Source organism: Rhinopithecus roxellana, chromosome 11 (genome assembly GCF_007565055.1).
Source record: "Rhinopithecus roxellana isolate Shanxi Qingling chromosome 11, ASM756505v1, whole genome shotgun sequence".
In the NCBI taxonomy this organism is placed as follows: domain Eukaryota; kingdom Metazoa; phylum Chordata; class Mammalia; order Primates; family Cercopithecidae; genus Rhinopithecus; species Rhinopithecus roxellana.
This window is the reverse complement of record NC_044559.1, coordinates 116,644,645-116,670,990: the sequence shown is the minus strand read 5'-3', so window position 1 is coordinate 116,670,990 and position 26,346 is coordinate 116,644,645. Positions and strand designations below refer to the sequence as shown.

Genomic DNA, 26,346 nt, shown 5'->3' with positions numbered 1-26,346 from the left:
TCTTTAGAGAAATGTCTATTTGGGTTCTTTGCCCCTTTTTTTTTTTTGAATTGAGTTTTTTTGTTTTCTGTTGTTGTGGGAGTTCTTTGCACATTCTGGATATTAACCCATTATTGTATATATATGATTTGCAAATATTTTCTTACATTCTTTGAGTTGCTTTTTCACTCTGTTGATGTGTTTTTTGATACACAAACGTTTTTAATTTTGATGTATTCCAGTTTATATATTTTTGTTTTTTTTTTTTCCTTTTTTTGCCCATGCTTTTGGTATCATACTCAAGAAATCATTGCCAAATCCAACATCCAAGGTCATGACTTTTTCTACTTTTCTTCTGAGTTTTATATTATAGTTTTAGAGTTTTTGAACCATTGTGAGTTAATTTATAGTTTTAGCTCTTAGACTTAGATCTTTGAACCTTTTGGAGTTAATTTTTGTGTATAGTATGAAGAGAATAACTGACCAATTCTGTTCTGTGGCAAATGCAAACTGGTCACATCGCCACATATCCTTGGTCCCCTCCTTCCTTGCATCCCCTGTGGAGGAGTTTCAGTTCTACCCTCCATGCCTTCTCTGGACTAGGGTGCATTCCTAGTCCAGACTCCAACTTCTTTTGCATATGGATATCTAGTTTTCCTAGCACTGGGTAGAATTGGAACTCCTCTGCAAGGGAGGTAAGGAAGGAGGGAAGCAGAGAAAGGTGTAGATAATGACCAGTTTACTTTTGTTGAAACATAGTTACTTCTTAAGCAAAGATTGTTTTTGTGGATGTTTTCAAAGCTGCTTGTTACTGTTTCAAAGGTCAAATAGATAATGATTAAGTTGTGTATCTCTTAAGGTAGATTTTGATCTCTCACAAGTTGAAGAGTACTGAAGATCTAAGATCATTTACATCCCTCTGGAAGAAAAAATAACATAGCCTTCTAGGGCAAAGAAGGAAAAACTGAATAGTTTCAGGATATTCCGTAGTTCAAAGTACACCTGCCTGGTTTGCTATTCTCCAAAATCCCATACTCAGTTGGTTGGAGTGGCCTCACTCTTACCTGCCAACCTGGGAGGTTGGTAATGAGCATGTCTTTACCTTTTCTTTGGAGTTTGGTTACCTTATTGACTTTTGCTGAATTAAATGGCGAAACTGGAGGACTTGAGCTGCAGAGACAAAAAAGAAGCACCAATCTCCAACAGTAAGTAAACGCATGGGTCGTTCCTGCTCAGGGACTAGGCTAATTCCTCACCAGTTTTCCCAAATAGCCAGATAAACAAAGGTGCAATTTTTCTTGAGGAAAATTATGTTGAGAAGCAAACAGGGAAAAATATTTAGACTGAGGTATGAAATTACCTTCCTACGCAGAAATTATTGTCTGTCGTTTTGCAAATAATCTGTTTGCAATTGCCAGGAGGTATCTCCAAGAAATGTGCAGAGAAAGAAATGGCAGATGAGCAGGGGCAGTTGGGTTGAGTTGATCAAAAAGTGAAGATGTATTTGGCCTGTAGTTAGTTCTTCAGTAAGAAACTTTGTTATTTTGGTTTAAAAATTGTACCTGCTAGTTACTGATGCATTCTCTGGTTTGAATTATATAGGCCTCGAATGGCGACAGAGAGGGGAAATTTGGTGTTTCTTACGGGGTCTACCCAAAACATTGAGTTTAGAACTGGATCCCTGGGAAAAATTAAATTAAATGATGAAGACCTTGGCGAATGTTTACATCAGGTAATACCCTGGAAATATTTTGAAGTAGTTTTTGTATATCCATATATGGTGACTTAATTGAACAAGTCTAGATTAATCTGTACCTTGAATCTTTTAAAATTATTATTATTTATTAATATGTAGTAGATGCACATATTTTGGGATACATGTGATAATTTGATACATTCCTATAATGTGTAAAGTTCAAATCAGGGTAATTGGGATATGCATCACCTTAAATATTTACCTTTATGCTAAGAACATATGAATTGTTCTCTTCTAGCAATTTTGAAATGTACAATAGATTAATGTTAACTATAGTCACCCTACTGGCCTATCAAACACTGGATCTTATTTCTTCTATCTTGCTATATATTGTACTCATTAATCAACCTGTCTTCAACTTCCCTCCCCCTTCCTAGTATACCTTGAATCTTTAGCGTAGAGAACATAATTGGACATCAGACATGTTCTTGTAAAGGACAATGGCCTGGCTTAATGGTGGGTAGAGGGAGTATGCTAAAAGAAGGAAGCTCATTGTGCCAGGCAGTGCACCCTAGTCCAGAGAAGGCATGGAGGGTAGAACTGAAACTCTCCACAGGGGATATGAGGAAGGAGGGGACCAAGGATATGTGGAGATGTGACCAGTTTGCTTTTGCCACAGTACAGAATTGGCCAGTTATTCTCCTGCCTTACTGGGTGTTTTCAGTTTCCAGGAATCACTGCATATTTCAGTCATAATGTTAGAAGTCAGCATTATTCAGAGCTTACTGTGGGCCATCCACTGTGCTTAGCACTGTATGGATGTTATCTCATTTGACCTTCACAGCTGTCCTATGAGGTGGCCTTTATTGTCACCCTAGTTTTATGAGAGGTAAAGAAACCCTGAAGCAGTTAAGTAACTTGCCCAGGACATGCGATAAATAGCTGAGCCAGGACTTAAAATGTAAACAGTCTGCTTCCAAGCCAGTTTCTTAATAAGCACCCTAAGCTGGTATTATAGGAAAACATACAAATGGAAAATACCTTGATCTATTGTTACTGAAAAGGATAAGTGGAATTAAGCTGTGGCTATTTTAGCCCAGTGTTTATTACACATGGTGTTGTTTTGGTTTTTATAATAATAGGCAAGATTTTAGGGCTTAAAGTAGAATACTACTCAAGTTGTTAATTATATTACTGTAAGATAGGTATGATATTTTCACTAGTGCTCTTCATTTCTTCTTCTTTTTCTAAAATTAGATCCAGAAAAACAAAGATGATATTATAGAGTTAAAAGGGAGTGCAATCGGTCTGCCTCAAAATATATCTAGTCAAATCTATCAGCTTGATTCCAAGGTAAGTCTGACATCCACATCATAAGAACTGATGAGTGCTCCCTAATTCGATGTTATAAGTAACCGTTTTGTAGGAGATATACCAATTTTGCGTGCTCTTTAGAGATTTAGCATGTAACTACCGCACTATTTGGTTAAATGGCACAGCTCTAATGGAGGCTGTAGAAGTGATGGGCAGAAGGCAGGAACTGCTGTGCAAGCACTTGTTGCAGAAGTAGGCCTTGGGCCAGGCACAGTGGCTCACCGCAAGTGAATGGATAATTAATATCAAAAACTGCCGTAATCCCAGCAATTTGGGAGGCCACAGAGGGAGGATTGCTTGAGCCCAGGAGTTTGAGATCAGCCTGGGCAACATAGTGAGACCCTGTCTCTACCAAAAAAAAAAAAAAAAAAATTAGTTGGGCATGGTGGCATGAGCCTGTACTCACAGCTACTTGGGAGGCTGAAGTGGGAGGATGGCTTGAGCCAGGGAGATTGAGGCTGCAGTGAGCTATGATCATGCCACTGTGCTCCAGCCTGGGCAACAGGGCAGGACCTTGCCAAAGAAAAGAAAGAGAGAGAGAGAGAGAGAGAGGGAGAGAGAGAGAGAAAAAAAAAAAAGGGAAGGAAGGAAAGAAAGAAAGAAAGAAAAAGAAAGAACGAAAGAAAGAAAGAAAGAAAGAAAGAAAGAAAGAAAGAAAGAAAGAAAGAGAGAAAGAAAAGAAGGAAAATAAGCCTTGCTGAAGTTTTAAGAGCAACCTTCTTACTGGGGAAATGGATGTATCACTGACATTTATGAACATTCCCATAGTCACTGTGTACAGAGAAGCAATCATTCAACTTAACAGTGGGTTGTACTTAAAAAAAAAAAAAAAAAGGCTTAAAAAAGAAAAAACCAGAAATCTATGTGATAGGAGGGAACAGGAAGGAAGAAAATCCTGAGGGGAGAGGAATGAAGAGGAAAAAGGCAATAAAAGCAGGAATGAACAGCCAAAGTGTGTCCCTAGCGCAGGGCATTAGGACGGTATGTCAAGGCTGTAACATCACCTGCGCAATGCCTTTGAACCAGCTAACTGAAGCTTTTTCTTCCCCATTGCCAGCTGGTGGATCTTGAGAGAAAATTCCAAGACTTGCAGCAGGTAGGTCTCATCCTACTACACATCCAACATCTTTCACAGAAAACATACTAGAATCATTAATAGAGCGGCTATTCTTATTTTAAGGGTGAATGGATGATTAATATTAAAAACTTGCTTTTTCCTATAGCTTACTTCTCATCCCAGCATATGCTTCCCAGGATGCAGATGCAGAGCTGAGTCTAAGACAGATGAAATGACAAGACTGAGGTCTCTGAGTCTGTTAGGGCTTCTAACCCTGAGTTTGCAGCCCACAGCCCACATCCTTTACTATCACCCTTTAGCTCTGTGTGCTGTGCTTGCTCAGCTAGTGATCTCCCAACTTGCTGATTCTCCCATCAGGAACTGGGGCTTGGAAAGCAAGCATCGTCTCTGAAACTAAGCTCAGAAGTCTAGGTGTATCAGAAAATATTCCAAATTTTCTTAACATTACATTTGCTGGTAATTAAACCTGAACAGTTTCTTAGAGAAAACATTCTATAACTGTACTACAAACTTGGAGACTGATCTATGTAAACTTAGGCTTCTTACTCCTTTTGTAGGAAGCTGGCCTTTTTAAGACTTTCATGGAAGCCATAACCTTCTACGCAGAGAAATGTACAGAATCTCTTCATATTTAAAATTTTGCATAAAAGCCTGGGGATTCCAGCGTAAGAATGTCAGCACAAATATTCTTCATGTGTTTTGCTCATACTTCAAGCATTTTCCTCTACTTTTAAGTTTGATCTGTCCCACTGTGAAGGATAGATATAAAAAAGGACTCATACAGATTGAGGCAGGTTCCACCATTCCGGCAAGGATTGCTGCTGCAAACCTTTTTGTCATTTGATGAACAAGTTCGTGTATTCCTTTTCTGCACTTAGATAATACATTGACCCCTCAACTGTCATTTTTTAGAGAGTAGTTGAGCGAAAGAAAATGAGTAAAGAATAGTGCTGTGGACCATGACACTGCACTCAAGTTTTGTCTCCTGGAGGGCTTCATTATTTTAGCCAAAGGTCAAAGACTGGAGGCCATGCTCAGCCGGTCCTCCTACCCCCATCCCTCAGGAGGAACATTGAGTGATTTTCAAATGTGAATGCCTTTGTGCCTTTGGATAGAGTAAGTGCTCTCTGGCCACCACAGTCCCCACCATTCCCTATTGTCTTCCTCCTGACTGCTGATTTCATTTTCTACTGGGCCTCTTTAGGCTTTTAAATTTTTAGTCCCCAGACAGTGTTGCTTTTGTCCGACAGAAAACCTTTCAATGAGTTTGTGGTTAATGTTCTAAAGAGCATTCTATGATGGACAGAGCCAATTGTTGTGCTAGCACAAAGAGAAAAATAGAACAATGGAATAAAACAGGATTCATGAAGAGACTCCCAGATGTATGGTCATCTAATTTATGACCAAAGTGGAGAAGAAATGTGCTTTGCAAAAAATGGTATTGAGTTGGCTCTCCTTTGGCTTTCTATTTCATCTGTAAGATGAAGGAAACAGATGTAATTTTCTTTGTGAGTCACTATATATATAGTATGTTGTGTTTGTATGTGTGTGTGTGTGCCTATATATAGACACATATATAATATATATGTATGTGTGTGTGTATATATGTATATGAAATGTAATGAACAGTTTGCCCCTATTTTAAGTTTTTAAAAGCAGAGAATTAGGTTGTGTACGGTGGCTCAGGCCTGTAATCCCAGCACTTTAGGAGGCCAAGGCAGGTGGATCATGTGAGGTCAGGAGTTTGAGACCAGCCTGGTCAACATGGTGAAACCCTGTCTCTACTAAAAATACAAAAATTAGCCAGGTGTAGTGGGACATGCCTGTAGTCCCAGCTACTGAAGAGGCTGAGGCATGAGAATTGCTTCATCCCGGGAGGTAGAGGTTGCAGTGAGCCGAGATCATACCACTGCACTCCAGCCTGGGTGACAGACCGAGGCTCCATCTCAAAACAAACAAACAAACAAACAAACAAAACAACAACAACAAAAAACCCAGACAATTGGACTATGAGTGAAATTCATAAAATGGTTATCGTTGCATAATCAGTTGTTCCCTCTAAAGAAGTTTTCTCTGGCTGGACACAGTGGCTCATGCCTGTAATCCCAGCACTTTGGGAGGCTGAGGCAGGCAGATCACGAGGTCAGGAGATCAAGACCTTCCTAGCTAACACGGTGAAACCCCGTCTCTACTAAAAGTACAAAAAATTAGGGTGTGGTGGTGGGTGCCTGTAGTCCCAGCTACTCGGGAGGCTGAGGCAGGAGAATGACATGAACCCGGGAGGCGGAGCTTGCAGTGAGCCAAGATCATGCCCCTGCACTCCAGCCTGGGGGACAGAGCGAGACTTAGTCTCAAAAACAAAAACAAAAAAGTCAAAAAAAGTTTTCTATGCACCCAAAGGCAATAAAAATCTTACAAGAGTGAAACTGGTAGCTGACATAGGGTCAGATTCCCCAGGTTATGTAGATGTAGAGGTAGACAAAGGTAGGTTTGTTTGTGATCTGGGCTGAAAGCAGTCAGGTGAGTACCACGGTGAAGGCTGTGTCTTAGCTGGCCACATTTCAAACAAAGAGACTTGGAGCAAGAGTCCAGTCACCTTAACCCATGGGAGGAGGGGCAGCAGCAGCAGATGCTAATGTTTCAAAGGCTCACCTGGAGGGACCAAAGATAAGAATCACAGGTAAATGAACCGGAATCTCCATTTTCTTTTCTTTGTGCAATCGGAACATCCATTATTATTTTCACACCTGAACCTTTACTCTTGTTCACTGAGGTCTCTTTCTCAGGGGAATAATACTTTTCCAAGACAAAGTGAGAATCTTCTCCCCTCAGATCTCATCCCACCCATGGTCAAAAGCATGTTGAGAGTTAAGGAATAGGAACAAGATTGGTAATAGGAAACGCTTTCTTTTTTTTTTCACAAGGGAGGTGATTTGAAGAACATAAGTAATGGCTTTAAAGTCTGCAGGGAGACCCCCATTGACTAAGAGTTAAATGTAATCCCACTTACACACCTGCATGGTAACATGCCTTTTGCTGCTGCCGACTGCAAGTCATCTCGACTGTCCTGTCTTTGTTTCAGACTGTTGACAAAAAGGTTTGCAGCAGCAATCCTTGCCAGAACGGGGGAACCTGCCTCAATCTGCATGATTCCTTTTTTTGTATCTGTCCCCCACAGTGGAAGGTGAGTCACTTACTCTTTGGTTAAAAATGATGGTGGGTTAGCATCTGTGGTTTCCTTGGAATCATCAGGCATATTTAATTCTCCATCCAAAGTTTCTAGGATTCTGTGGCCTCCAGAATCAAAATGAACTACACCATGTATGCTAAAATCCAAACAGTGGTGAGTTTGGTTGTATAACCCAGTGGATACTAAAGCCATTGAAAGGAGAGGTTCATGTGATTGGATAAGTAGCTGGAAGAGCACAATATTTCTGTTAACATTAATTTAAATTGTTCAGCATTGGACGGTACCAAACAAATCTTGACATACCTATGTACATTTTCTTGTTTTCTATGTTTGGTCTTTTTTTTTTTTTTTTTTCTGATAATGATGAAACTGTCCCCAGCATGCACATTAAAAAAAAAGTAAGTATTCCCAGACATAGCACCCCTGTGAACTGAGGATTCTATAATGTTTAGATAACGATTCTCCTCCTGTGACTGCTGTGATCTTATGAAGAGCTCTTTGGTTCCATTAGATGAAATCTGAGTTTCAGAGGAAGAATAGCCAGGGATTAATATTAGTATTATTATATTTGGCTTTACTGAGGACTTATTTACTGTCCATGTATAAATCCTTAAACATATCATGTGAATGTTGGCCCCAGATACCTCTCTGACCTTTGGCACCTGACTTTGTTCCTTATATGATCACAGGGTCCTCTCTGCTCAGCTGATGTTAACGAATGTGAGATTTACTCAGGAACACCCTTGAGCTGCCAGAATGGAGGCACATGTGTTAATACAATGGGAAGTTACAGGTAACTTTTTTTTTTTTTTTGATAAATATCAGGTATATTTTTGAAGGCCTAAAACGTCCCATAATTAAGAGCATCCTAAACTAATTATCTGTATTCCAGCAAAAGTTGGTACTCCATGAGGAAACGTTTAGCTCTTACTTAATGTCTACATAGCTATTTTTACTTAATTGAAGCAAAGCTCATGAGTCCTTTACTCTCACCCCGTGAAGAAATCCTTGCTCTAACATCCCCAAGGAATTGGAAGAAGGCTGCCGTGATTGGCACAGAGAGTTAGCATGGCCTGGTACAAGAGGAGCTGAAGCCTTAGGAAGAGCCAGAGCATCGAACGGGAGCCATTGAATGGCCTTAAGTAGAAAAGGGGACATCCCACCACACCATTGCCCCCCGCTGTACTCGTTCCATGTATTAGCAAGCTCATAGTTTTGAGTAAGGAGAGCTTTTTTCAATGCTATGTCAAAATGTGACCATAACAAGGTCAAAGATTAAACTGAGGTTCAATGAATGAAGTAACTCTCTCTGACCACAGTCATCATTACAGCTCTATCTTCTCTTCTGATTTATTCTGTCAAGTGACTTGTTCACAGACTTCTCCTGCTCAGCTCAGGCATCACTTTCTGCAGGAAACTTTTCCTTCCCTTATTAAGCAGAGTGAGGCATCTCAGGGCCTCTGTGTTCCCATCATGCTCTAGGGATATATGTCATCAAAGCTTTGCTGAGGACACACACATTGTATTTCTAATAAAGAAGTCCAAAAATTTAGGGCGGATCAATGACAAACTTACTTTTGTACAGTTCTTTAAAGTCACCTTTTAAATTAGACATTGTTTTTCCTTGTAGTTCGGCTGGTCTCTTTTACTGTGTGATTTTTAAAAGATTAATAAATAAATTCTGTTTTAGAATGAACAAATCCTTTCAATACTCTGGAGTAGAATCTCACTGGATTAAAGAGCAATTATTTGCTCTCTTGTGGTGTCTCAGCTATCTTGTTCTTCAGTTTCCTCATAACAATATCCATTCTAGTCTTTCCAGCAAAAATGAGTGCAGTAATTTTGTTTTTTAAACCATCGCTGTTATTAACGCACACTCCTAAAACTGCAGTCACAAGCCTTCTCTTTTTATTTAATACTTTTGTTTTTTGATCTGATCTTTAAAACTTTTACTCATTCCAGGTTGTAAACTCGAATCATTCAAACTTCTGCTAGGTACGTCTATGAGTTCAATCATTATGCAAAACTAAAATTAACCACTTCTGACTTAAATTTAGTATTATGTTATTAAAGAGCTTGTTGCTTCCAGGACTCTGTTTCTCATTTAAATGAAGCCTCTTTTCCCTGCTTTTATTAGGCTTGGGTTGGAAGCAAAATGCAGTCTAGTCTCTCATTTCCTTGAACCCATTATCTCCTGATTTCTGTTTATGGGCATTTATCAAGGAGGATTGCTACGTAGAGGTATCGGTGGCAAATGTCCAGGCTTCTAGAACTTCTACTTTCTGACCTTCCTGATATCTAAGAATGTCATGGAAATTAGATTTCACTCCTGGTCTTCCTTTATCGTCACTGTCTTTTGGAATCTTTTGGGACAAAAGTCATGCCATCATAGTTCACTTTGGAGTTTGAACCTCCTTTAGTTTCTTTAACTCTTTGAGCTCTTTTACTTGGACGGAAAAAGGAGTCTTTAACTGGATTTGTAAAGTCTTTAACTGGATTTGCCATTGTAAAGACCTCATTGTAAAGACCTCTGAAAAGGTGCAAATACTCATTCATGGGAAGCCCTGTTTCATACCTGTTTCATAGGTAAACTTCTGGTAGAAATTCTTTTTTAGAACAATGATTATAGCACAAGAAACATCATTTTCTGTTTCCACTGATTCTTTTGACTTGAGGTCTAGACCCAGAGCTTCAGACAACTAACACAATGATATTTCGTGACTTCTCCATGCTGTTACTGCCTCTTTGTTCTGAAGACTTGATTCTTATTGTTTCCCTGCTTACTTTGTTTTGTATTGTTTGTTTTTGTTTGTTTGTTTTTGAGACTGAGTCTCGTTTTGTCATCCAGGCTGGAGTGCAATGGCTGCAACCTCTGCCTCCTGGGGACAAACGATTCTCCTGCCTCAGCAGCCCGAGCAGCTGGGATTACAGGCACCTGACACCACATCTGGCTAAGTTTTGTATTTTTAGCAGAGACAGGGTTTCACCATGTTGGCCAGGCTGGTCTCAAACTCCTGATCTCAGGTGATCTGCCCGCCTTAGCCTCCCATACAGCTGGGATTACAGGTGTGAGCTACCACGCCTGGCCTCCCCTGCTTACTTTGGATTTAACGCAGCCCTTAGGATCTGAACTTGCCATGCATGGATGGTGTGTGTTGTAGAGAGACAAGTATGGGCAAACTGCGATGAGATCCATAGAACAAGCGAAAGTTGTTGCTGTTGCTGTTTTCAGCACATTATTTTTTTCCCCCTGCAAAATTAAAAACAAAACAAAAACCCCTTTACTATTCACCACTCTTTGCAGCATGTCAGAGGTTAGAGTTCTTTATCCAGACACATACATATGATGGAATGAGAGCTGGGAGGGAAGGAACCATTTATTTGTTGAAAGCTGCATTTCTAAATGACAGATTCAACTTTGCAAGAGCAGTACCAAATTCTGTCTTGCACTCTTTTGTAAAGGACAGCAAGAATGCAGAAGAACTGATGATGTGTGGATGGCTTTGGAATCATCTTGATTCCTAGTCTCTGCCTTTCATAGACTTGCTGGAGGACATTAGAGAACAGCATTTAAATCAGGTTTCTTTCTCTTGGTAAGGGAATAGTTTCTGAAACCTCATGAATCCCATTTCATTATCTACACTTTAAGTCCCCTAATTCAGGCATATATGTTGGAGACTTTTTGAGGGAATAAAAGAAAATGAAAAAAGGTGCATGAGCATAAGATTAAATTATTGCTTTGTGTAATCCACATGTAATGAAACAAGTGGACATTTAGATTCTTTCTTGAGTTCTATTAATTATGTGAGGTTAAATCCTTGTTAATCAGGATATTCACTGAGGCTAGAAAACCTTTGGGAAACTTCAACACACATTAGCTAAAAGAAAACTTGAGCCTCAGAATCATCTGGACCTGCAAAAATGTAGTCATGCCATCATAGTTCACTTTGGAGTTTGAACCTCCTTTAGTTTCTTTAACTCTTTGAGCTCTTTTACTTGGACGGAAAAAGGAGTCTTTAACTGGATTTGTAAAGTCTTTAACTGGATTTGCCATTGTAAAGACCTCATTGTAAAGACCTCTGAAAAGGTGCAAATACTCATTCATGGGAAGCCCTGTTTCATACCTGTTTCATAGGTAAACTTCTGGTAGAAATTCTTTTTTAGAACAATGATTATAGCACAAGAAACATCATTTTCTGTTTCCACTGATTCTTTTGACTTGAGGTCTAGACCCAGAGCTTCAGACAACTAACACAATGATATTTCGTGACTTCTCCATGCTGTTACTGCCTCTTTGTTCTGAAGACTTGATTCTTATTGTTTCCCTGCTTACTTTGTTTTGTATTGTTTGTTTTTGTTTGTTTGTTTTTGAGACTGAGTCTCGTTTTGTCATCCAGGCTGGAGTGCAATGGCTGCAACCTCTGCCTCCTGGGGACAAACGATTCTCCTACCTCAGCAGCCCGAGCAGCTGGGATTACAGGCACCTGACACCACATCTGGCTAAGTTTTGTATTTTTAGCAGAGACAGGGTTTCACCATGTTGGCCAGGCTGGTCTCAAACTCCTGATCTCAGGTGATCTGCCCGCCTTAGCCTCCCATACAGCTGGGATTACAGGTGTGAGCTACCACGCCTGGCCTCCCCTGCTTACTTTGGATTTAACGCAGCCCTTAGGATCTGAACTTGCCATGCATGGATGGTGTGTGTTGTACATTTAGGGTTCAGATCTAAAAGGCTTTCCAGAAAAACAAAAAGTTGAGTTTGTCTGGTTTTCCAGAAACATGATGATTAGTAAATTTTATTTCATTTATTTCCATTCATATCACTGGTAGATTTTATATCATACGGGGCTTAAAAAATGAGGATAATCTGGTTTTAGCTCAGTGGTAGTTAGGTATTAAACTTATTACCTTTTTCAGTCAGTCAGTAAAATTAGTATTGAACCATGGACTCAACACAAGTTAAACTGTGACTATCAAAGTGTGTTTAACCTCTTCTCAATTGCCAAAATGTACTTGCAGTGTTTTCAAAGAAAAGCCTAGCTTTGTTCTGCTGGAAGCAAGTCGGCAATAAAAGGTCATTAGAAAAGACACTTCTGCTAAATCAGTAACTAATAACTAGAGCAGGGATAGTAGTAAGTTGGTTTTAAAAATACAATATATGGCTTTTATTTTCACTTAGGGAGGTATCTAAGTAATTGTTCATTTTTTAAAGGCCATATCAAGACACTTTGAGAGTATATTTTGCCTGTAAACCCTGTTATGTTAACAAGGCACATAAGGCTGGGCACGGTGGCTCATGCCTGTAATCCCGGCATTTTGGGAGGCCAAAGCGGGTGGATCACCTGATGTCAGGAGTTCAAGACCAGCCTTGCTAACATGGTGAAACCCTGTCTCTACCAAAAAATACAAAACTTAACCGACGTGCTGGCATGCATCTGTAGTCCCAGCTACTTGAGAGGCAGAGGTGGGAAGATCGCTTGAACCTGGGAGGCAGATGTTGCAGTGAACCGAGATCGCACCACTGCACTCCAGCCTGGGCACAAGACCGTGTCTCAAAACAAAACAAAACAAAACAAAACAAAAAGGTGCATAAAAATGCAGCATCTTCATATCACTCTACTTATCAGAATGTAGGAATGTAACATGCAGAAACAATGGTGCAGGAGTCAAGTAGACCTAAGTGTCTAATTATCTTCTGCCAATTACTCATTTTGTGGTTTTGGGAAATGTTAGTCTGTAAAATGGGATTAATAATACTTGTCTTGGAGGATCATTTCAAGGAATCCTAGGGTTTACCTGACTTACTTCCTCCCTTTCTCTGTCTTCTCACATCATCTAAACTTAAATGAAAGAAGTGTACTTTGTAGCTATTTAGATAACAGTATAGGATTAATGCCTACTCATCTCCCAGTGATAATAGCAAGAATGAAGGAAGAGAGAGATAAAGAGAAAGGATTTAACTGCAGGTCCATGAACCAGAATCTCCTCTCAAATCTTGCATCATTTTGCAATAGTTAAGCACTTAGTGATAAAATAAAGACAATCTTCTTAGCACTTCCTACAGGGGAATGCCTTTAGACTGCAATATGACCATAGTTCACAGAGATTACCAGTATTATTCCATAAGAAACTGAGGCAGAGGGAGTTAGTAGCTTGTATGGGTGAACAGTTAACAGGAAGGACCAAAATTTAAACCTAGGCAATCTTATCCCAGCGGTTCCCAAACACTCAGATCTCCCAGATATAGAAAATAGAAAGCTAGTAACAGTTGGTTTAAAAATTCTTCGGCAGGGTGCAGTGGCTCACACCTGTAATCTCTGCACTTTGGGAGGCCGAGGTGGGTGGATCACCTGAGGTCAGGAGTTCGAGACCAGCCTCTACCTCTAGCAAAGAGACTTCTGCTAAATCAGTAATTAATCAGTTGGCTTCGCCAACGTGGTGAAACCCCATCTCTACTAAAAAAATAAAAATAAAAAATTAGCCAAGTGTGGTGGCACACACTTGTGGTCCCAGCTACTTGGGAGGCTGAAGCAGGGGAATTGCTTGAACCTGGGAAGCAGAGGTTGCAGTGAGCTGAGATAGCGCCACTGCACTCCAGCCTAAGTGACAGAGTGAGACTTCATCTAAAAAAAATAAAAAAAATAAAAAAAAAAAAAAGATTCTCAAGCATTTTTGGCAGGTGTTGGGACTGGTGGCGAAATAAACTGTTAGTAATGAAGCCTCCTGGATCAAATGCTCAAATATGTGTCTGAACTGTTTTAAAGTTCCGTAATCCTCAAGAGTCTAATTAAATTATCTGTATAAATATTCTATGTAAAGATGGGGACAAAGAGGAAAGAAAACAATGTGAGAAGGAAAATAGAGAGAGATGAGGGGAAGATAAATGGCTATGGGTGGCGATAGATAATTCAGTTTCTCCTTAAGTTTAATCATTTATTGTTATTTTCCTATGACTTTGTCTTAATGAGAAAGGCAACTTTGGAATGCTCAGAAATGTCATGTATTAATGAATCAGCTTTTATGTAAATATGTACCGATGTTGTAAATTGCATGGAACAACATATTTATACCAAAAAATATTCATTTATTGGAAACTCACATTTAATTGGGCATGCTGTATTTTTATTTGCTGAGTCTGGCCTCCCGACATGAGTGCATGGATGATGTTCCCCGCATTCTTACTCTCCATCTCTGGCCATACTCATTGCTCTCCTCTTCCTTAGAAACTACCAGAAAGCTGCCCCCCCAGCAATTGCTTCTGGGGCCCACCACGGGCAAGCTGAATCCTGTGCCTGGAGTTTGGTTCTTGATGCCTTTCAAACAGTCAAATGCTAATTTTCCACACTGTCATTCATACATTATCATCCGTGGACATTACTAAGCTCCTTGTACCTTACTATGTCTTGTTAAAAGAGCTCTTCTCCTTTGTAGAATGGCATGGGAGGGAGGCCTGGCCATGCAGGCGCTCCCTGTTCCTTGTCTCTGACTGCTGGCACCATCAGTCATTTCCCCCATGAGAGCTTTTCTTGCCAATTCTGCTTGAGTCCAGCAATTGGCAACCTCTGGGCCTGGCCCTCCCTTTCATCAGATGTGCCCAGGCACGTGTGGATAGGCTTAGGCTTCTGGGACTCTTCTTCCCTCCTCCTCCCCCAGCTCCCATACTCAGACCATAGACATTCCCATTAAGCTGCAAAAATAAGGCTAAAGCAGCTTTAACAATGACAAGGGTTTAAAACAACATTGCTTATTTGATTATTATCGGACTAAAGTCTTCTAGTAATAAAGCACCCACTGCTAACTTCGGCATAATGTAATAATTACCACATTTTGTTGGAAATTCAAATGTACCTGTGAAAGAATGTCACTGTGTTATATTATATAACTACACTTTTTACGGATAGAAGACATATTGCCCTTTGTAATATAATAATAATGATCATAGACTATGGGGTGTGGACACTGGGTTGCGTGTGGGGTTATATAATCCTAGAGAGCATTTGGGAGTTATCAGTGTAGCCTACGTTGCCTGTGCTTCGTGGCAGGTCCAGTTGGACAGATGATGAATGGATTTGCTGATCTCTCCCTTTACGTTTTTGAACTAACTCTATTACCTTTGGCTGATACACGTCTGACCTTTGAAAATGCTGTTTGATGACCTGATAACACAAGAATTTATAGTGCTAGGCTTACCAGGTGATAAGTTGTGATTCTCTAACATTGTGTTTACTCAATCTACCACTTGGAGCAGAGCAGAGCGATTTTCTCCCAAGACTCCAGTCAGTAAATTTGCATTGCTGGCTTATGATTCCATGTTAACATCATTGATTTGTAATTTGAATTATTTTCCTCACTGATATTAAGAGACAGGCACTGGCCCCAAAGCATAAGCCCTTACACTGTGCTCTTGTGTAACCAACAGTTGTCACTGCCCACCTGAGACATACGGACCGCAGTGTGCCTCCAAATACAATGACTGTGAAGGGGGTTCTGTGGCACGCTGTGTCCATGGCATCTGTGAGGATTTAGTCCGCGAGCAAGCTGGAGAGGTGGGTCCCTTCCCTAAATGTGCCTCCTTGCAGAGAGCCATGGTTAGTAGCTCCTCCTCCTCCTATGCCCACTGTATACAAGCACTGCCTGGAGCTTGCAGAGGTGAAGTCACTTCCTGCCTGTAAGTGGGACGTAGGCGAGGAGGGGAGATGAACCGTGCAGGAAATAGGACCCAGAGATTAAGATGTCATTATGTCAAATAGGACCTTTTTTTTTTTTTTTGAGATGGAGCCTCACTCTGTCACCCAGGCTAGAGTGCAGTGGCACAATCTCAGCTCACTGCAACCTTCACCTCCCTGGTTCAAGCAATTCAATTCTCATGCCTCAGCCTCCTGAGTAGCTGAGATTACAGGAACATGCCAACATGCCTGGCTAATTTTGGTATTTTTAGTAGAGACGGGGTTTTGCCATGTTGGCCAGGATGGTCTCGAACTCCTGGCCTCAAGTGGTCCACCCACCTCAGCTGCCCAAAGTGCTGCAATTACAGGCATGAGCCACCACGCCCAGCAGAAATAGGACCATTTTTATTATCCCGTCATGACTCTCTCTAAGATAAGACCTTCTCTTGGCCTTGTACGTTTTATTTTAACAGTGACAAAACACAGGAATATAAAAGGACCAGTCTTGTTGGCAACATGTGGTTTCAAAGAGTCTGACTTTTCCTGACCTGAGTCTCTGGAACTGCTGCAGACTCTAAGAGCCCACTCCCCAGAATACCCCTCCATGCCCTAGGTCCTGATGACTTTTACCCCTGACCCTTAAAGTTGTCCAGTCTTGGCTGGCTTTGCTCTTCATGAGAACTTCAATTCTTTATTTTTAGTTCTATTTTTTCTACCCATGTGATGGAAAATAGTTCCCATCCAATGATGGGGATGGAAGGGTTGAGGAGGCGGGTAGAAGGAAGAATTTTCCAAAGAAAAACAAACAGAATTGAGTTTCCAAGGTCTGTGCCTACATGGATGTTTTTCCCTCTAAAAACATAGCAGGCTGAGTTGATTGACTTTAATTATATTGACTTACAGTTCTTGATTGTTGTTACTCTTTCCCTGGCATCTTTGGGAGAAATTATAGCTTGCTTTTACTCTGAAATAAAGATGTTTCCCTTTTTGCATGGTCTGGTCTAAATGCTTAATCATATGGGAAGGAAAAGAGAAGCCAGTGGATTGGCCGTATGGAAATGAATGTTAGAGGATAAACAGCTTGGGGCTTGATGAAATGTTCAAAGGCTTTTCTTGCTGATTTTCATGATTGTCTTTATTCATGCTGTTGTCAACCTGCCAGCCCAAGTACAGCTGCATCTGTGATGCTGGGTGGATGTCTCCACCAAACAGCCCTGCCTGCACGCTGGACAGAGACGAGTGCAGCTTCCAGCCCAGGCCTTGCTCCACACTTGTGCAGTGTTTCAACACTCTAGGCTCTTTCTATTGTGGGGCCTGCCCAACAGGTACGTTCTCAGGGCCACATGCCAGGCTCTGCATGCCAGGTTGGCGAGGTGCCAGAATCAATTTTCTTTCACTATTGATGAGTAAGAAGACCATTCTTAGGAGGTGTTCAAATCCAGTTTTGTGTCCTGGTTCACTAGCTTCTGCTCGACGATCTCACTGCTATCACAATTCCACGACAAAAGAGGGAGGCTTGTCCAAAACTGTGCTAGAGTCAGACTTTGGGGCAAGGTTAGCCATAGCATTTGTAAGTTAGACACTGCATTGCAGTGACCATCAACCGACCGGATTTGAGATCAAAAGAAATACTCTAGTGCCACCTTTCATACTAAACAGATGTTTGTACACATGGGGAAATTATTTGACCTCTTTGCATCTCCACCACAGTCCAGTAGCTCTTGCCTGGGTGTGTCATTAGAGTATCTTGTGGACTTGACGTAAACAGAGATATCCAGCTCCATCACAGCCCCGCAGCAACTGAATCTCTAGGGACACCGGATGTTGAGTCATGGAAAACGTGGGCTCTGTTAGTCAAAGACTGCCTGGGTTTGAATCCGAGGGCATCTTTTGTTCTATGAGACAGTCATCATACATTTCACACATATTTTTTTGTAGGATGCCTACTGTGAGCAAAGCACTGTGCTGGGTACATTGGTAGGCAATTAGCCAGACCTCAGGTTTATCTGCACTCCAGGGGTGTTCTTAGAAATGGAGCACATGTCGGCCTCCCAAAGTGCTGGGATTACAGGCTTGAGCCACCTGGCTAACCCGGTGAAACCCCGTCTCTACTAAAAAATACAAAAAACTATCCGGGCAAGGTGGCGGGCGCCTGTAGTCCCAGCTACTCGGGAGGCTGAGGCAGGAGAATGGCGTAAACCTGGGAGGCAGAGCTTGCAGTGAGCTGAGATCCGGCCACTGCACTCCAGCCTGGGCGACAGAGTGAGACTCCGTCTCAAAAAAAAAAAAAAAAAAAAAGAAATGGAGCACAAAGATAATGTAATAATAGTAGCTGGTTTTCTTTTGCTTTGTTTTTGTTATTGTTTTGAGACAGAATCTCTCCCTGTTACCCAGGCTGGAGTACAGTGGCATGATCTCAGCTCACTGCAACCTCCACCTCCTGGGTTCAAGCAATTCTCCTGCCTCAGCCTCCCAAGTAGCTGGGATTACGGGCACAAGCCACCATGCCCAGCTAAATTTTGTAGTTTTAGTAGAGAGGGGGTTTGCCATGTTGGCCAGGCTGGTCTCGAACTCCTGGCCTCAAGTGATCTGCCCACCTTGGCCTCCAAAAGTGCTGGGATTACAGGCGTGAGTCACCACGCATGGCCTGGTTTTTATTTTTAATAAAAGTGTTATTAAGGCACTGTATAAGTAAGTTTTAATTCTTTTAACTACAACAAAACCAAGACATGGTAAGAATAAGTATTACTCACATTTTAAAATATGATAACTTGAGCTTAAAGAGGTTGAATAACTTGCCCAAGATCACATAGCTTTACAGATAGCCAGAATTGAAACCCAAGTTTCTTGGCGAGTTTCTTCTGTCCAAGAAACCCCACAAACCTATTGCCCCAGGTAGTGATTTTTGGTTTAGTGGTGTTCTGCGTGTATATATTTAGATCTTATAAAACTGGAAAGAAATGGAGAAAAACCTATGAAGACTTTTTCCCTCTTAGTTCTCAGGGCAAGCATGATTTGCAAGCAATCACATTTTGAAGGTAATTGATCATGCACAATCTTTAAAAACTATAAATCAGAAAAATAAATTATTTAAATTAGAGGATTGGCAATGTGTTTTTACATTCTTTTTTTTATTGTTGGAGTAGAAAAAGAGAAACAATTTTTTTCTTGTTTATCACTCTATTTTTCCTGCAATATATAGCAGTTATATTTTATAAGCAGCAAAGCAATGTATGCTGCTTATAAAATATCACTACAAAAATACGGAAAAAATAGAAAAAAATACCTTTGATGTTATCACACAGAGGACCATGATGAACATTCGGGCATTTTTTTCTTCCAACTTTTTTCATGTATGCATTTTGCCTTGCACTAATAGGATAATTTTCTTTAGGTAGAGTCTTAGAAGAGGATTCTGCTTAAATCAAATAATATAAATATTTTTAAGTCTTTAAAGGTTTTTAAGGATTCTTATAATTGTAATAATTTGAATTATAGAAGTACTACAAATCTACAACCATTGAATAAAATGGGAACGACTAAAGTAAAATTATTAAATCTCATCTTCCTAATGACACCATTAGTCATTTGTTCTCCTTCCTCTTTTACCTTATTCTTAATTTGTACAAGCACATATGCAAGAGTTTAAAAAATTCTTTCCCAAAATTAGGAGTATGAGCCCAATCCTCCATATGATTTTAACAATTAGTTTCTTTTTGTTTCTGTTTTTGAGACAGAGTCTTGCTCTGTTGCCCAGGCCAGAGTGCAGTGGTGCAATCTTGGCTCACTGCAACCTCTACCTCCTGGGTTTGAGGGATTCTCCTGCCTCAGCCTCCCAAGTAGCTGGGACTCCAGGGGTGCACCACCACGTCCAGCTAATTTTTGTGTTTTTAGTACGGATAGGGTTTCACCATTGTTGGCCAGGCTGGTCTTGAACTCCTGGCCTCAGGTGATCTGCCCACCTCAGCCTCCCAAACTGCTGGGATTACAGGCATGAGAGTCACCTTGCTCAGCCACGTTTAGTATTTTAATTAATGTATATATAAAAATTCTTTCATTGTTTGTGTGTATGCACATGTAGGTATATCGGTGTGCGCATGATATTAAAAAGTGTTTTTAGTGTTCGGTCACAAAGATGAGTCATAAGGTGTTCAGCTATGCTTCTATTGATGCTTACGGGGTTTTTCCCAATTAAACAGTGCTGCAGTAGACATCCTCTTACCTACATCTTAGTGTGGTGGTAGTTTTATCACAATAGGCTGAGTTTTAATAAGTGCAGTTGGTAGTCAAAGTCTATATATTTAAAAAATGTTAGTGAATCCAGCCAGAGCTCTTTCCAAATAGGTTATATCAATTTAATGTCTAACTATCAGCATATAAGAGGAGCCCATTTGCCCACTTTGTTGCCAGAATTTGATTTTAAGAATTCAGAACAACTTTTGCCAATCTGATAAGCATATCTTATTTTTATTTTATAGCTCCTTAGGTGGAGAAAGTTTTTGTATGTTTTGACTTGTATTTCTTCCTTGCTGACTTGTCTATAGAGCTAAACTTTTAAATCTTCTTGTTTTTCTAGGCTGGCAAGGCAATGGATATGTTTGTGAAGATATCAATGAATGTGAGATAAATAACGGCGGCTGTTCTGTGGCTCCACTTGTTGAGTGTGTGAATACACCTGGGTCTTCCCACTGTCAGGCCTGTCCACCAGGTGCTGCCTCGGTTCAGTGTCAACCTCCTGACCCCAGTACAGGGAACACAGACATTTGAATACGGAATCTTGTGCTCCATTTAAAATATGATTTCTGGCTGAGCGCAGTCGCTCATGCCTGTAATCCCGGCACTTTGGGAGGCTGAGGTGGGTGGATCACATGAGGTCAGGAGTTCGAGACCACCCCGGCCAACATGGTGAAACCCCCTTTCTACTAAAAATACAAAATTAGCTGGGCGTGGTGGTGTGTGCTTGTGATCCCAGCTACTCGGGAGGCTGAAGCACAAGAATCACTTGAACCTGGGAAGCGGAGGTTGCAGTGAGCTGAGATCGCGCCACTGCACTCCAGCCTGGGCAACAGAGTGAGACTCCATCTTAAAAAAATAAAAAATAAAATATTATTTTTGTCTTAGGAGAGAAAATAGTACAGAAAGTTTTGTTTATCTTGTGAATTCAGGACACATTAGTATAACACTATGATAAGAAAGAAAAAAAACATTTTGAATATCAATGGAAAACAACAAACTTTACAAACTGTCAAATAGCTACAGAGATAATGCAGAATTTGAAAAGTTTTCTGAGTGGATCACAGACTTACTGTTCCATTGCCCTCACGAATAATTTATTAATATCGTGCACTCCTGAGTTGTTTTGTATACCAAGTTTACTAAACCACAGGCATCACAGTAGGCATATTTAGTAATTGTTGGTTTCCCTCCTTTTCTGGAAAGAAGTCTTTTCTGCTATTCTCCAACCTAAATCAAATTACTATCCAAGAAGTTCAGGGAGTACTAAGGGATACTCTGAAATCTTGTATGTTTTAATAACATGAAACTACAGTACTTTGGGGTGCTATAATAATTGACATCTAAGAACATCAGAGTCACTGTAATGTAAAAATATTTACTTTCTTAGTGTCAGCACTTTCTAAGTCTACCAGCAGTTTTATACATATTTTTTCATTAGAAACAACCCAGAACATTGTTTATGAAATCAAGTTACTAATTCTTGTTATTTTTCATGTTTATGAAATTTCATTTGTTGATGACATTTTATACTTATATTTTTTGTTTTGATGAGAGAGGATCCCTGATTGGTCTGTTTCATGATATTTGAATCTTAGACAGGCATTGTCCCCCCATCTTCTTGACATTGTTTCTTATGCCCCGGCTCTTGTTCTCATCAGGGTACCAGGGTGACGGAAGAGTGTGCACACTCATAGACATCTGCTCAGTCAGTAATGGAGGCTGCCACCCAGACGCCTCGTGCTCCTCAACTCTAGGTAATGACTCATTTATCTCTTTGGCTTTGGGTATTGTAATAAGACCCTCTAAACCAATTCAACATCTTACACACAAAATCTTCTGTTCTCAAAATTATTATTTGGACTTTCAAACCTAAAATTAATCCATGTCATAAAACTACATGTTTGGGTTTCTTTCTTTCTTTCTTTCTTTTTTTTTTTTGAGACGGAGTCTTTCTCTGTTGCCCAGGCTGGAGTGCAGTGGTACAATCTTGGCTCACTGCAAGCTCTGCCTCCCAGGTTCACTCCATTCTCCTGCCTCAGCCTCCCGAGTAGCTGGGACCACAGGCACCTGCCACCACACCCAGCTAATTTTTTGTATTTTTAGTAGAGATGGGGTTTCACTGTGTTAGCCAGGGTGTTCTTGATCTCCTGACCTCATGATCTGCCTGCCTCAGCCTCCCAAAGTGCTGAATTGCAGGCGTGAGCCACTGCACCTGGCTGGATTTCTTAAAAATGTAATAAGCTATGCTCTTTAATGGTCTGCTCTAATTTAGGAAATAAGGTAATTAAGCCAACTAATTAATTAATGACTGTATTCCAACAAGCAGGCAGGAGAAAAGGAGGAAGAAGGCTATGCCACCTTCTTTTAAAGGACTCTTCCTTTTCTAGGCTGTTGCTTAGAACTGAGCCAACTGGCTACACCTGGCTGCAAAGGGAGGTTAGGAAGTACAGTCTATATTTCGGGCATCCTGAGTCCAGCTGAAATGAGGAGTTCAGAATGAAGGAAGGAGAGAATGGATCTAGGGTGGCAACCAACAGTGTTTGCAATGCTGCATAAAAGGATTTAACCCTGTTATTTAACAAAATATATACTGCTAAACTTTCTCGAAGAAAGGTTGTATCAATGTATGTATTCACCGACAGTGTATAAAAATACATATTTACTCTGTCTTTGATAATAATAGATATTATTATTATTTTTCATCTTGGTCAGTTTTATAGGCAAAATTAGTTTTTCCACTACTTTCATTTATACTTTTTGATTACTAATAATTAATATTTTCCACATTTTCACTGGGCATTTTTTAAATTTGTTCATCCCCTTTACTCTCTTTCTTTCTTACTGATTGGCAAAATTTCTTTATGTACTAAAGACATTATCTCATTATATATCTTATGTTTTATAAATGTTTTTCCTCGTATGTTGTTTTTCTTTTAATCTTGTGGTGGTATTTTCTGTAAAGAAGTTTAGAATTGTTATGTAGTCAAAAAGATAAATCTTTTCTCTAATAATTTCTCCCTTTGCAGTCATGTTTAGGAAGGCCTTCTTTACTGAACTCTTTAAAAATTGTCAAGTACATGTTCGTTTATACTTTTATGGGTTTCCTTATGGTAAGATATTTTATATTTTTAGAATGTATTTTTTATCTATAGCATCAAATAGGGATCTGGCTTGGTATTTTTGCTCAAATAAGTGGACCCAACTCCATCTCTTGAATAATCGTATCTCTTGCTATTTCAAGATACCACCTTTATTTTTTATTAATTTGTCATATACTTGCATATATAGAAAAGAATATATATGTGTATGTAAACACACACACACACATACGTGTGACTAAATGCTTATTAATTATCAACATACCAAAGTGGTTAGGAGCATGATTTCTAGATAAAGACTGCTGTCATTTTTCCCTGGGCTCCACCATACTTTAGCTGCTTGTCCTCAGTCAAGACACTTAATCTCTATGCTTTAGTTCTTCATCTATAAAATGAGGATAATAATAGCACCTACCTCAGGGTGCTTGAGATGATTAAATGAATCCTTATATGTAAAGTGCTTGTAACAAATATTATTATTATTATTATTATTATTATTATTTTTTTTTTTTTTTTTTTGAGACGGAGTCTCGCTCTGTCACCCAAGCTGGAGTGCACTGGCCAGATCTCAGCTCACTGCAAGCTCCGCCTCCCGGGTTCACGCCATTCTCCTGCCTCAGCCTCCCGAGTAGCTGGGACTACAGGCGCCCGCCACCTCGCCCGGCTAGTTTTTTGTATTTTTTAGTAGAGACAGGGTTTCACCGTGTTAGCCAGGATGGTCTCGATCTCCTGACCTTGTGATCCGCCCGCCTCGGCCTCCCAAAGTGCTGGGATTACAGGCTTGAGCCACCGCGCCCGGCCGTAACAAATATTATTACAAACATAACTTTTTTTTTTTTTAATATGGAAGACGGTCATAATGTTGATGAAGTATTAATAGCACTTTATGTACTTTTAGGCTGCCCTTCTTTACTGCAACCTGTAAGCTTACCCTGGGAACCTTAAAAAATTTCTAGGCAGAGCTGTAACACTTTTAGAGCTTACTTACTCCATTTTTCCCTATAAATATATTTTTTTCTTTTTCTTGTATTCTTTTTTTTTTGAGTTAGAGTCTCGCTTTGTCACCCAGGCTGGAGTGCAATGGCACGATCTCGGCTCACTGCAAACTCCGTCTCCCGGGTTGAAGCAATTCTCCCACCTCAGCCTCCCGAGTATCTGGGACTACACCCATGTGCCACCACACCTGGCTAATTTTTGTGTTTTTAGTAGAGAGAGGGTTTTACCATGTTGGCCAGACTGCTCTCGAACTCCTGACCTCAAGTGATCCGCCCGTCTCGGCCTCCCAAAGTGCTGGGATTATAGGCATGAGCCACCGCGCCCGGCCCAAATATTTTTAAAAGAAGTAATTAACTACAAAAAATGCATTTCTAGGCAATTCTTTATTTTAAAAAGATATTTGTGTTTTTAATATTGAAATGGAATCTTGCAAGTAATATAAGCTGAGAATATAAAAAACTTATATTGTCATTCAATTCTACTGTAAATCTGTCATATTGTATAATTTGTTCTATTTTTAAAATTATTCAGTAGGGTTTTTCTATCCATCTTAAACAGTTCTTGCTGATGGAGAAATGTAGTTAAGTGCCACATTGATTTCCTTGTATTATTTCAACCATTGTACAATATAGTAGAACGAACATATATTTCTGCAATGAGATGGGGCTTTTTGCTGTTGAGTGAGAAATCTGGAAAAGTCTCTGGATATTAAATTTAGTAAAATTTTGTAATGTCTATGATGAGTATTTTTTTACTTAACATTGTGTAAGAAAACTTTTTACTTAACATTGTGTAAGAAAACATTGTGTAAGAATACTGTTGTTAGCTATTACCTCATGTACATCATAATTAATCGTGGATGTTAATTCATGTTTTAAATAGACTCAATCATTTCAAATTCCTTTCAACCAAGTTCCTTCCCAACCCAATTCGATTGCCATTGTTTTAACCTTGTACCATGGTGACGAAGAGCTCATCAGAAGTGTGGGAGAAGTTTTGGCACTGGTATTTTGTTGATGTCCCCATATATTTATGTTACTGTATTATCTTCAATCTGTGATTTTATTGCAAACATCTTTTAGAGACTTGAGTTCATTCTGTGATGGCTATTTAGTCTGTTTAAAACTGGCAGCATACAGGCCGGGTGTGGTGCCTCACGCCTGTAATCCCAGCACTTTGGGAGGCCGAGGCAGGTGGATCATGAGGTCAGCAGATCGAGACCATCCTGGCTAACATGGTGAAACCCCGTCTCTACTAAAAAATACAAAAAGTTAGCCGGACGTGGTGGCAGGTACATGTAGTCCCAGCTACTTGGGAGGCTGAGGTGAGAGAATGGTGAGAACCCAGGAGGTGGAGCTTGTAGTGAGCCAAGATCGCACCACTGCACTCCAGCCTGGGTAACAGAGCGAGACTCTGTCTCAAAAGAAAAACAACAACCACCACCAAAAAACCAAACAAAAAACAAACAAAAAAAAAACCCACCTGGCAGCATACAATCTGCACGTCCACATAACTGGGGAAATGTGGCCTGCCCGTGTAAGCTACACTCCCGTGCAGATGTGCTGTAGGCACCCTACACACGAGGGGGCTGCTTGCTCTCTGGGCTCCTCTTCATTCTAGCTGTGTGTCCTTAGCCAGGACAGTCTGTCTGTGCTCCGGCTTCATCTATAAAATGGGGATTATAAAAGAATATCTACATAGGCCTTTTTGTTGTTGTTGTTGTTGAGATGGAGTCTTGCTCTATCGCCCAGGCTGGAGTGCAGTGGCGGGATCTTGGCTCACTGCAACCTCCACCTCCTGGGTTCAAGCGATTCTTCTGCCTCAGCCTCCTGGTTAGCTTGGACTACAGGCCACCACGCCCAGCTAATTGGTTTGAATTTTTAGTAGAGACAGGGCTTCACCATGTTGGCCAGGTCAAACTCATGACCTCAGGTGATCTGCCTGTCTCGGCCTCCCAAAGTGCAGGGAATGCAGATTCCATAGGGCTCTTTATTATTATTATTATTATTAAAACTTTTTTTTTTTTTTTTTTG

General features: G+C 40.3%; 1 protein-coding gene across 1 annotated transcript in view; it reads left to right on the top strand.

Moving 5' to 3' along the window:
- Nucleotides 1-1,029: 1,029 nt before the first annotated feature.
- The window catches only part of CUBN (cubilin), a 319,416-nt gene continuing 294,099 nt past the window's right edge, over nucleotides 1,030-26,346 (top strand). The window contains 10 exon segments of the mRNA XM_030941178.1: nucleotides 1,030-1,184; nucleotides 1,582-1,711; nucleotides 2,933-3,028; nucleotides 4,107-4,145; nucleotides 7,210-7,311; nucleotides 8,007-8,110; nucleotides 15,737-15,863; nucleotides 17,146-17,308; nucleotides 20,560-20,691; nucleotides 21,878-21,973. Of these exon segments, the coding sequence (XP_030797038.1) occupies nucleotides 1,066-1,184; nucleotides 1,582-1,711; nucleotides 2,933-3,028; nucleotides 4,107-4,145; nucleotides 7,210-7,311; nucleotides 8,007-8,110; nucleotides 15,737-15,863; nucleotides 17,146-17,308; nucleotides 20,560-20,691; nucleotides 21,878-21,973 (1,108 nt within the window). The 5' untranslated portion in view covers nucleotides 1,030-1,065.